A 12,829-nucleotide genomic window follows, 5' to 3' on the forward strand; every position below is an offset into this window, starting at 1 on the left:
AGGTGTGAATGCAGCCTTAAAGCTTATATGAGGTTTTAGTGATTGGGGTTAGATCTACTTAAAGGGGTTATAAAGGAAAAACATTTTTTTCATAATAAGCATCCTTTACCTGCAGACATTCCTCGTTTCACTTCCTCATTGTTCGTTTTTGCTCAGAAGTTGCTCTATTTCTTCTCTGTTCTGTTCACTTCCTGCTTGTCTGATTTTACTGACCACCGTGAAGGGAGGTTTTACTGCGGGGGTCAGTAACGTGCTCACCCCCTCCTGGGAACTACATCTGTGTGGCAGGATGCTCTCTACGTGTTAGAGACTTGAGCCCAGGTTCACACTGGGTACGATTTGGTTCGATTTGAGATGCGATTTCACTTGTGAAATCGCATCTCAAATCGGCGGCATTTGCCGGCAATTGTCGGCAATGACACCGTCCTAATCGGTGCGACGCCGCATCTGCGGCGCTGCATCGATTTCAAAAAGTAATTCCTGTACTACTTTTTTGCGATTTAGGGCCGCGATTTACATAGACATCTGTGCAAAAACCTGCACAGATGTCTCTTAAATCGCGGCTGAAATCGGGACTGCCAGCGGGAGTGAAATCGTGCGAGTTCAGCTGAACTCGCACGGCTTCACTACTGCACTCCTGCAGCCCAGTGTGAACCAGGGCTCAAGGAGGTGTTAATTACTGGGTGTGCCGCAATTCATACTGGGAAATGTAGTTCTTATATGAACGAGCGATGCAAACCAGGAAGTGAATGAGAGAACAGAAACTAGAATGCCGGAGGTAAAATTGAGGAAGGAATTTAATAGGTATTTACTCGTTTTTTTTTACCAGAATCATTACACTATTCTGTCTGTCTACCTTGCAGACATTAATTTTAGGCAATTTTTTTTTTCCTTTACAACTCCTTTAAGGCATGAAAACATGACCTCTTAACCCATGTTATCAACCATAAGCTATTTTACCATGCTTTAAGCCACACAAGGCATTACTTATATTGCAGTTATATAAATCAGAGCCAAGGACCATTTCCCTCCGATCAGCTGAAAGTAAGCCGTAATTTGCTTCTGAGTCAGATACATAGATATACTAAGCAACACTGTGGTGTGTGCAGTATGTACAGTATGTAAATATGTACCGGAATTTATTAAATCATTTATGTGCATTTATAAAATGTAAAAGGAGTGGTGCATTCTAGCTGTATTATTTGACTATTGTAGGTTGGATGTGACAGCATGTAAACCTATCCTTTTAAATGCTTTAGATCTATATATTTTTCATACACTCCTTTTTTACACGAGTATATTTTCATATGTTATTATTAGAAGTGTAATATGTCTAGTCTACTTAGGCTATTTACAATGTCCCCATTTACAAGAGCACATCAGATTTTTACAACTAGAAGTGTTGGCCTCTGCCTGTGTATAACAGCAGTTTGCCTAAGTAATTCTGTAGTTGTGGTCTCTCACATATCATGGCCTGTTAATTTTTATTCCAGACCTATATTGGAAATATTCTGCTGCTTGTTAACCCATACAAAGATCTTCCCATCTACTCATCCTTGGTAAGAGCTTACTTTCCTATGCATGTGTACAATATTATTATTGTAAAAAATTGTATATTTTTTTTACCACAATCTCAGGATGCCAAGGAGTTACATCTCTTTATGACCCTTTCACACGGACAGACCGTTCAGGTCCGCCTGTCAGTTTTGACGGCGGACCTGAACGGCCGCTCCATGCATCTCTATGGAGTGTCGGATGTCAGCGGAGACATGTCCGCTGACATCCGACCCGATCCGCTAAAATCAGACGAATGGGGATATGTCCCCATCCATTTATGGCGGATCGAAACGGGTGAGATCTGATGAAAACGGATGCTGTCCGTTTTCGTCCGATCTCTCCATAAGAGACAGCGGCGACCGACAAGCCCCTCCCCGCTCAGTGAGCAGAGAGGAGCTTGTCATCCTCCAGCTCATCGGAGATCAACGGACCGATCTCCCACTGACCTGGCAGGAGCGACGGAGTCCGCCTCATGTGGAAGGAGCCTAACTCCTCTTGTCCTGAAGTTCTTATTATAACTGTAGATGTTTATTTTACTATTGTTATAGTCTGATATGAATAAAAAAGTGGATGGATGTTTTCTTCAGTACATGAATGAAGACAGACAACTATAACTATAACTATATTGCCACATGACATCAAAGCATTCTCTGCAGCTATTACCTTTTGTACCACCACCCCCTCCCTTTAGAATGTAAGCTCTATGAGCAGGGCCCTCCTGTACCTTCTGTATTGAACTGTAATTGTGCTGCCCCCCCCCCCTCTACATTGTAAAGCACTGTGTAAACTGTTGGCGCTATATAAATCGTGTATAATAATAATAATAATAATAATAACATCACTTGCACAATGAAATAATAGTTCCTTTTTCTGTATTTTTCTGTATTGCATACATTTTCTCAGTTAAAAAATTCAACAAGCAAAGACAAATGCTTCCAACTACTATGAATATTTGTCACTGCCCATATGACCCCTAAATGGTTATGACATATTGCTTGGGTAGAACTGTAAAGGTCACCACCGTTTACGATATTCCCATTCCATCAACCATGACAGCTTATCTGACACTCCAACCATCCAACAGACACGATCCATATGGATTTCCCCAGAATAAACGAGACAAGCTCCGTTCTCTGAGTTAAAATGTATGAACAAACTTTAATGGTATCTTAGCTCTCTTATATACAGTACCAGCATGTTTACAGTAATCAAAGGAACAAATGAACTCTCCACCCACACATCACACAATGGGGGCTTCAATCACATTCTTTTAGAGAATGACATTCAGAGAAGTTAATTATTCCCCAGACGTCCGGACTCCGATACTAAGTGATTCACCTGCATAAAACACATTTCTATGTCAGATGTTTTGGCACCGATTTAACATGACCTAATTACTACAGCTGAGAAGTCACATTCCTTTAATAAACATAACTGACATGCTAATTCCCTATCCCTGAAAGGAGACATCTGACCCTTAGACTGCTAACTCACAACACATATCTATCATCAATAGCATCTTCACAAAAACAGTGTTATTAGCATACATAATGAAAGGTCTTGGAGCAGACCCAATTAACACCTCAAAAGCATGTGTCCTCACATTGAAGGAGACACTCCACTGACCTGGTGTGGGTCAGAATAACCACTTGAATATCTCAAGATATCCTGCAATATGAATTATCAGTTATCAGTTGCATCTCATGTAATTTATAATTAATATTTCTCAGTCATCCTATGCCCAAAAGGGGCACAGGATGAACCTAGACCCAAGAGTTATTAGTGACGCTGGCACAGGAGTACCCCTCATCCTTCAAAAGTCTCTGGGTGTCATGGGTCATTCTGTTACAAGAATTCTAAAGTGGAAATTGCAACATAGCCACCTTTATCATGCCTGCTATTAGAGTTCCTCATTGGGTTACATCCCAATATTTACTGATTATTTGAAAAACAAATTTCTTAACTATTGGAGGCGTGATCATCTTTACACTACAATTGCTTTCAGATATGGCTTCCAAAAGCATGAAGATATTTGAAGAGAGCAGAACAGATGAGACAGTACTAAAAAGCCTGGAAGCATTTCTTGAACATTTGCTAAAAAGCTGACACATTTGTAGTGGCTAAAATTAAGGAGCATAGGAAAAGTGGAACTACAGTATTTTACTAGTATTCAAGTCTGTTATCTCTTCATTCTGCTGCTGAATCAGCATTTTATTTCAAGGGTTGGGAGTGAGTGGGAGGTGTCTATGTTTTTTGAAGGAGAGGTGAATCTCACCACATACACATTTGGCAACATTACCGTTAGATTTTAACGTAAAGCAGAAATACTACACATGAAGGGTTTACAGAACCAATCATGGCACTGCAGAAACATTCAATCAGGGGAATTCATAAAGACACTGGTTAGATATTTGTCAGGGAGCAGCACTGAAAGTATTGGTCCTTGAGCCCAATTCATGTACCTGTCAGAGATACTGTAAGTACATGAATCTGTTCATTGTCTGTACTGCAAGGATCATCCACACTGTAGTGCCCTATCAATCAAAAGTAAAGTGGACCTGATGGGAAACTAGTCTCCCAGTTCCCCATTAGGCTCCACCCATCCTGTGAGAAGTCATATGCCAAAAAATTACATCACCTGTATCCCTGTTTAAATTTAGTGTTTGAACAGGAAATCCTCCAGCCAATAGCTACATGGGACGGGAAGCTGTCACATACACAACAGCTTCCCAGCATAGACTTGGCCCACTTTAAGTATGAGTTACACTAGCTCAGATTTGGTCCTAGTACCCCAATAGGGAATGCATAAAGCAGAATCCAGCTGGCGCTACAGAGTATAAAAGAGAAGAGAGGTGCCTCTAAGTGTAGCAATATGGTCACATTTAATGAAGGTACAACATTTAGCAACTCACATGGTTGATGTTTAAAACAGGCACATCTAAGTATGCAGGGATACGGGGTAAAGCTGTTCACATAGACCATCATCCGCACCGACATCGATGTCATCTATTCCATGCTGCGCTCCACGATCACTTCAAGCCTCGCTTTTTAGATTGCTCTATTGCTGGGTAATCTTCCCGGTCATGATTGCAGACTGACAGCAGTGAGAGCCGGCAGTACAGAGGACAGAGGACAGTCTATGTAGACTACTTTGCCCCAGATGCCTGCATACTTAGATGTGTCTGTTTTAATCATCAACCATGTGAGTTGCTGAATGTAACTTTATTAAATGTAACCATATTGCTACACTTAGAGGCGCCTCTTTTACTTAAGCCTAAGGCCCCTTTCACTCTACCGCTACTTCAAAGTCACATGATTTTGCCAAGATTTCAGGGAATGCCTGTGTAACTCGCATCAAAGTTGGACCAAAGTAGTACAGGGACTACTTTGAAATCGACACGACTTGAAGTCACACAGATATGAATGGTACTCATTGAAAATCATGGGGTACATCTGGTCCTGCGACTTTGCAGTCCCACGTCGCAGGACAAGTCGCACAAGTGTGAAAGGGGTCTAAAGGAAGTAGAATAATAACCCTTTTCTAGTTAAACTTTTCTTCATAACATCACTGTTCCTTCCTGACATGGACAGCCCCTCTCACTGAAGTAACACTGAAGTCTTATCAAATCATTATAAATCTCACAGAATCATGCCGCGTACACACGATCATTTTTCGGAATAAAAAAAACGTTTTTAAAATTATCGTGTGTGGGCTTCACATCATTTTTCATCTTCTGAAAAACGTCCAAAAAAAAATTCGAGCATGCTTCATTTTTTAACGTTGTTTTAAAAAATTACATTTTTCGGGGTGTAAAAAATGATCGTGTGTGGGCTAAAATGACGTTTTAAACCCGTGCATGCTCAGAAGAAAGTTATGAGACGGGAGCTTGAATGGAACTTTCCCTTTAGAGTGCCGTCGTACGTGTTGTACATCACCGCGCTTTGCTCATCATTTTTTAAAAATGATGGTGTGTGGGCAACATCGTTTTTAATGATGAAGTTGGAAAAACGTCGTTTTTTGGACATGCTGAAAAATTACATTTTTATTTCATGCCGAAAAACGTCCGTGTGTATGCGGCATTAGTGCTGAAGAAGTGCTGAAGTAGGACTTTAAATCGCACTACTTTAAATCGTACCCAGTGTGACCACAGGCATTTAATCAGTTGCTACTCGTATTGAAAGACATCGCTCATTATCAAGTTAAAATGTATAAAAACATTTTGTTTGTCTTGTAAAACACTCGCAGACCAAGTTACTCGGCTTTACTGTAATCCCAAGGTTTCTCGTTCTAAAGGGAGAACTTTTAAATAGTCTTCTTTATAATAACAACTACTGTACATTATTGACAACAAGCAGATTAAATGTAATCAAATAAATAAAAAACGAATTTTCACAAAATCAGACTTTTTCCATCTGATTTTCCAATCTGAGTTTTTTTTATCGAAAATCCTGATGAATTCCATTGGAGTTTAGATATAGATGGAATTCCGATGTGATTTGGTCGGGCAAAAGCTTGATCGTGTGTACGCGGCCTAGTGTGACTGAGCTTTTAATATATCCATAGATGCATGTATCTTGTTCATTTGTCAAGGGCCCATTTTATTTATAACCATTTATTATATAGGCCACAACAAGCTTCTGTTTTGTGTGTTGTATTGGTGTAATAAATAGATCTCTCCATTATATTTGCAATGTCTACAATTTCATGTAAATAGTGTGTTCGCTTGCAGTATTTTATGATGTTACCACGCATAAATATAAATTGTTGAGTGAAGCTTAGGGCTTTCTACATGTGTCAATGTTAAGAGCTATTGAATTGGAGGCATGGGGGTGTTTATTTTTATTTAATATGACAAATCAACTACTATGATTTATTTAAGTGCTGGCAGGTAGACATAAATTCCTTTTACAACTACTACCAAGAAGGATTTTTTTAGTTAAACAAGCAGATAAAACACATAACTCAGTCATACAAATGCTTCATGTACAGCTATATGTTAGAGTCTGAGCTTTTGTTTTTATATTACTCATTTAAATAGCACATAGACTGTCTGCACCAGTATATAAAGGGAGGAAATAGAGTTATAACAATATAACAATAGTATAACAATAGTATAACAATAGTACAAACAAATAAAAGTTTTCCCAGCACACTTTCCAGCTAGTATGTCACAAAAGTGAGTATACCCCTCACATTTTTGTAAATATTTTGTTATATCTTTTCATGTGACAACACTGAAGAAATGACACTTGTGAGTGTACAGCTTGTATAACAGTGTACATTTTCTGTCCCCTCAAAATAACTGAACATACAGCCATTAATGTCTAAACCACTGGCAACCTAAGTGAAAATTTTCAAATTGGGCCCAATTAGCCATTTTCCCTCCCCGGTGTCATGTGACTCGTTAGTGTTACAAGGTCTCAGGTGTAAATGGGCAGCAGGTGTGTTAAAATTGGTGTTATCGCTCTCACTCTGTCATACTTGTCACTGGAAGTTCAACATGGCACCTCATGGCAATGAACTCCCTGAGGATCTGAAAAGAATTGTTGCTCTACATAAAGATGGCCTAGGCTATAAGAAGATTGCGAATACCCTGAAACTGAGCTGCAGCATGGTGGCCAAGACCATACAGCGGTTTAACAGGACAGGTTCCACTTAGAACAGGCCTCGCTATGGTCGACCAAAGAAGTTGAGTGAAAGTGCTCAGTGCCATATCCAGAGGTTGTCTTTGAGAAATAGACGTATGCATGCTGCCAGCATTGCTGAAGAGGATGAAGGGGTGGGGGGTCAGCCTATCAGTGCTCAGACCATATGCTACACACTGCATCAAATTGGTCTGCATGGCTTTCATCCCAGAAGGAAGCATCTTCTAAAGACAAACAGTTTGCTGAAGACAAGCAGACTAAGGACATGGATTACTGGAACCATGTCCTGTGGTCTGATGAGACCAAGATAAACTTATTTGGTTCAGATGGTGTCAAACGTGTGTGGCGGCAACCAGGTGAGGAATACAAACACAAGTGTGTCTTGCCTACAGTCACGCATTGTGGTGGGAGAGTCATGGTCTGGGGCTGCATGAGTGCTGGTTGAACTGGGGAGCTACAGGGAACCATGAATGCCAACATGTACTGTGACATACTGAAGCAGAGCATGATCCCCTCCCTTCCAAGACTGGCCTGCAGGGCAGTATTCCAACATGATAATGACCCCAAACACACCACCAAGATGACCAATGCCTTGCTAAAGAAACTGAGGGTGATGGATTAGTCAAGCATGTCTTCAGACCTAAACCCTATTGAGCATCTGTAAAGCATCCTCTAACATCCACCAGCTCTGTGATGTCCTCATGGAGGAGTGGAAGAGGACTCCAATGGCAACCTGTAAAGCTCTGGTGAACTCCATGCCCAATAGGGTTAAGGGACTGCTGGAAAATAATGGTGGCCACACAAAATATTGACACTTTGGGCCCAATTTGGAGATTTTCACTTAGTGGTGTTCTCACTTTTGTTGCCAGTGGTTTAGACATTAATGGCTGTGTGTTGAGTTATTTTGAGGGGACAGCAAATTTACACTGTTATACAAGTTGTACACTCACTACTTTACATTGTAGCAAAGTGTAATTTCTTCAGTGTTGTCACATGAAAAGATATACCGTATTTTTCGCTCCATAAGATGCACCTGACCATAAGACGCACCTCGATTTTAGAGGAGGCGAATATGAAAAAAAATATATACTCAACCAAATGGTGTACTAAAATATTTAATAAAATTTAACAGAATAAAATTTCAACACTGACAACCAATTTAAGGGGGCACCCTACACTGATCCCCAATGTAACTTGGACATTTACATGACCTCAACACAACAGGAGTATTTGCATATTGAGACATTTACACTGACCAGTAAATGGTGTATTTACAGTAACCCCCCCATCTCTCTACTAATCTCTGCATTCTTATCTCCCTCTCAGTACAAAATTGACCCTCTAACTCATCTGCTAACCTCTATCCCCCAAACCCCTACTCTGCTAACCTCTGCAATCCAACCCCTCCTTCCCATTCAACTCTGCACGCCTCTGCTCACCTACTCTGCACCTCAACCCCCCTTTTTGATCTCCTCTACATGCCCCCCATACTCACCTGTATGCTGTTCACACCTTCTAGGTAAGCGGCATGCAGAGGTGCGTCGTAATTTGCACATGAATTGTGGCGGCCAACCTCATTAACATAACAATGCTTGCACAATTTACATATCAATTCCGATCCTGTGGGGGGTTAAATAATGAACAATACCCTTTTGTTTCTCTCCCTGTAGCTGCTGAAAGGCAGGGGAGAAACAGGATTTAGCTGGAGCAAAGTGATGCATAGGGCATCGTTCTGCCGCCAAAATAATCCCTTTCAGCAGCTTTCCTGGTCAGTATTCGCTCCATAAGACGCACACACATTTTCCCCCTGTTTATGGGGGGAAAAAGTGCATCTTATGGAGCGAAAAATACGGATAAAATATTTACAAAAATGTGAGGGTTGTACTCACTTTTGTGAGATACTGTATATATATATATATATGTCTAACAATTTGTGGTAAATTGTTTTAGTTGCACGCTTTTTCAAATATATGTGGAAGCTGCACTACCTTGTCAAGACCCCTCTGTAAAGTGTGGTCTTATATTCTATATTTAAGAGTCTCCTTATTGGAGCATTTATAGCAGTGAATAAATTAAGGATACCTGGAGGGAGCTCATATCTCCTTTAAGATGCAGAGACACATTAGCAGCCCGGCAGAGTAGTACAATGGCAGCTGAAGGCATCCACGCCAACCACCCCAATTTAGAACTTGCCTTTGAAGGAAGGTGCACATAGAAGGGCTTACACTTACCAGCTAGCCTTAATCCAGCCCCCCCCCTCTGAAAAAAAGAAACAAAACAAAATGGCACTAACAATTATAAAATCAGAGTCACATACAGTATGTGGAAGCCACATTGCCTTGTCGAGGCTCCTCTGTTAAAAGTGGCTCTAACTCTTTTGCTTAGTACAAACGGGCTGAATATCCAGAGACATCAGCCAGTTCAATAAAAACTGGCTGACATTCGACCTGTGTGTATGTCAGTCGGTCCGACAGAAGCCATCTTCTCTTCTTGTGTTGCATACACACGGTCACACAAATGTCTGAAATTCTGAACGTCAAGAACGCGGTGACGTACAACACTACGACAAGCCGAGAAAAATGAAGTTCAGTGATTCTGAGAATGCGTCAAATTCCGACAGCAAATGTCCGACGGAGCATACACACGGAATATCCGACCAAAAGCTCACATCAAACATTTGTTGTTGGAAATTCCGATTGTGTGTACGCAGCATAAGTGTGTACCAGGCTTTGTATGTGGAAGTCTCCAAGTTGCAGCATATAGAGCAATGGATAAATTAAGGGTCAATATGCCTGGAGGCAACCCATTTCTCCTAATCATATTAAACCAAGCCCAACTGCACACTATGGATTAGGACACTGCCTAAACTAACTTACAGCTTAAAAAAATATATATATATATATATTTTAAATATGTTTTCTATTTTTAAGTATGTATTCCTAACTCAAAAATGCATTTTATTTCTCTCCTCCAAATTCCTTTTTTTTATTCTTTGGTCCGACTTCCTGTAAGACCCCTTTCACACTGAGGCGGTTTTCAGGCGTTTTAACGCTAGAAATAGTGCCTGTAAAGCGCCTGAAAAGCACCTGAAAACCGCAATTTTCTTATAGTGTGTATGAGCCTCTAATTTAGAGCACAGGTGTCAAACACAAGGCCCACGGGCCAAATCAGGCCCTCTAGACCATGTCATGTAGCCCTCGCACCTCTCCTGCAAGTGCAGGTGAGCTCCAGCCCTCCTCTGGTCCTACTCCAGACCCTTACTTTCTGATTTCAAGCAATGCATCCAGCTTCTTCCCAGCAGCAGCATAAGGAAAGGGGGGTGCACTGTGATGTAAGAGAGTGGGGGACTCAACTTCTGATGGTGGGGTGGCTCTTGACATCTAACGTAAAGGTGAGGGGATGCACTTGACATCTAATCTTACAGATACAACCGGCCCTTTTGAGGGCAATCATATTGCCAATGTGGTCCACAATGAAATTGAGTTTGACACCCCTAATCTAGAGCATGCCAGATTATCCTGCCTAATCCCTGTTTCCGTGCCCCACACCCCCATTTCTGCCCCTTTCGTGGACACACTGTAAAGCAAGCAACAAAATAGTAAAATGTTCATTTTTTTACAATATTAACCTACAGTTAAGCCTCTTACACACGATAGGTTAACCAGAGGACAACGGTCTGAAGGACAGTTGTCCTAGGTTAACCTATGAAGCTGACTGATGGTCCGTCGTGCGTAAACACCATCAGTTAAAAAAACAATTGTGTCAGAACGCGGTGACGTAAAACACAACGACATGCTGAAAAAAAGGAAGTTCAATGCTTCCAAGCATGCATCGACTTGATTCTGAGCATGCGTGGATTTTTAACCGATGGTTGTGCGTACTAACGATCGGTTTTGACCTATCGGTTACCAATCCATAGGTTAAATTTTAAAGAAAGTTGTCTATTTTTTAACCTAAGGTTAAATAACCTATGGGGCCTACACACGATCGGTTTGGACTGATAAAAACGGTCCATCAGACCGTTGTCCTCTGGTTAACCTATCGTGTGTACGAGGCCTAATCTCCATATTTTATTTTATTTTTCACTTACAACCTCTTTACCTGGTATGCTCCCATTTGAATGCATCACAGCAGAATCTTGGAGACAGAAAATGAAATGCAATAACAAACCAAATTTATTTTCCATCATTTTAGGTTACACAGTTGTATCATAACAGCTCTGGCCGCTTATGTTCTTCTCTTCCTCCTCACATATTTGCCTGTTCGGAGAGAGCTTACCATATGGTTTTCCAAGAGAAGAGACCGCAGTGCTTTATCTTAAGGTACCGTCTGCTTGGTATTAGCATATTTAATTTCTGTGTGCACTGAAAGGGATTGTATTGGACATTGTGCATTCATTATTACCATGGCTTGCAAGAGCAGAATGATAACAAAAACGGTAAGAAAGAAAGGTGGGTGGTTTGCTTGCTATTGCGGTAATTCAGAATAATAAGAAATGTGTGTACCATTGTAGCTTGTCAATACATACATTTTATTTTTATAGTTTATAATACTAGCTTGACACTTAGAATATCATCTAATTACTCTGAAAAAGCAATTCCAGATTGGGCTCGGAATTTAGGTGTGTGTAATGTTTTGTTGATGAACTCTTTGTGTTGCTTCTGCATAATTAAGTGAACATCATGGAACTGACTTTATAAAGGTGATTATAGCTGGCCATATGTTTAGATGCTCTTTCATAAAGACACCTATTTGCATAAACTCCCAAACTGTGAGTGTACCACACATTGTGATGTACATTTTTGAACTGTTAAAGCCGAATAAAGAAAAAAAAACATCTATTCCAGCTCTTATGAAAGGTATCCAGAGGTTACACCTTGCAGTGTTTGGTACTTTCCCCACCTATTGCCTAATATTGTAAATATTAGACATGTGCACACTGAAATATTTTGTTTCGGAATTTCGTTTTCGTCCGAAAAATAAATTAATTTAGTTACTCCCGAAATTCGTTTTTAATCATTTTGTTTTTCGTTAGAAATTGCATTAGTCCGAAAATCTAAATGAATTAAGGTCGAATCTGTCATTTATTGAAGGTGTGGTAGAGGGCGCTCTCCTATAATGTTAAACTATCAAAATTCAACTTATAATTGGATAGATATAATACAAATATATACCCGTGCATATATAATAATTACTAGGTGAAAAATAACAATCCCTAGTGCAATAAATACATTAAATAAAAGTCCCAATATTAGAGTTGTAGTGGTCCAGTGATAGATCTTCCAAACAACTTGATGTGTAATTTGCTTAAGGTGATATTATTTCTCCTCCACCAAACATTATACTCTGTCTTCACCCAAAGTGCTCAGATGTAAAATGCGCTTACCAAAAGTACCTGACTTCTTTAGTAAAAAAGAAAGTCAGACATAGCGTTGACAGGATTGAGCTTGTACACATACTCGTTTGACAGGGAAATTCCTTATTGCCTCACTCCCGGAGTTCAGGTTAGATAATAAAACAAACATAAAAGCCAATAGCATAATACTGTTTTATTATTAAAAGAATGGATAAAAAATGCCAAGTGGCTTCTTACATTAAAATGTGCGTCCCGGCACTGGGGCTGCAG

At 40.2% G+C, this 12,829-nt stretch overlaps 1 protein-coding gene across 1 annotated transcript in view; it reads left to right on the top strand.

Moving 5' to 3' along the window:
- The window catches only part of MYO16 (myosin XVI), a 357,599-nt gene that overhangs the window by 140,387 nt on the left and 204,383 nt on the right, over positions 1–12,829 (top strand). The window contains exons 12-13 of the mRNA XM_040336205.1: positions 1,494–1,559; positions 11,398–11,525. Coding sequence (XP_040192139.1) covers positions 1,494–1,559; positions 11,398–11,525 — 194 coding nt within the window. The remainder of the gene's footprint in view (positions 1–1,493; positions 1,560–11,397; positions 11,526–12,829) is intronic.

This window comes from Rana temporaria, chromosome 2, assembly GCF_905171775.1.
Source record: "Rana temporaria chromosome 2, aRanTem1.1, whole genome shotgun sequence".
Classification (NCBI taxonomy): domain Eukaryota; kingdom Metazoa; phylum Chordata; class Amphibia; order Anura; family Ranidae; genus Rana; species Rana temporaria.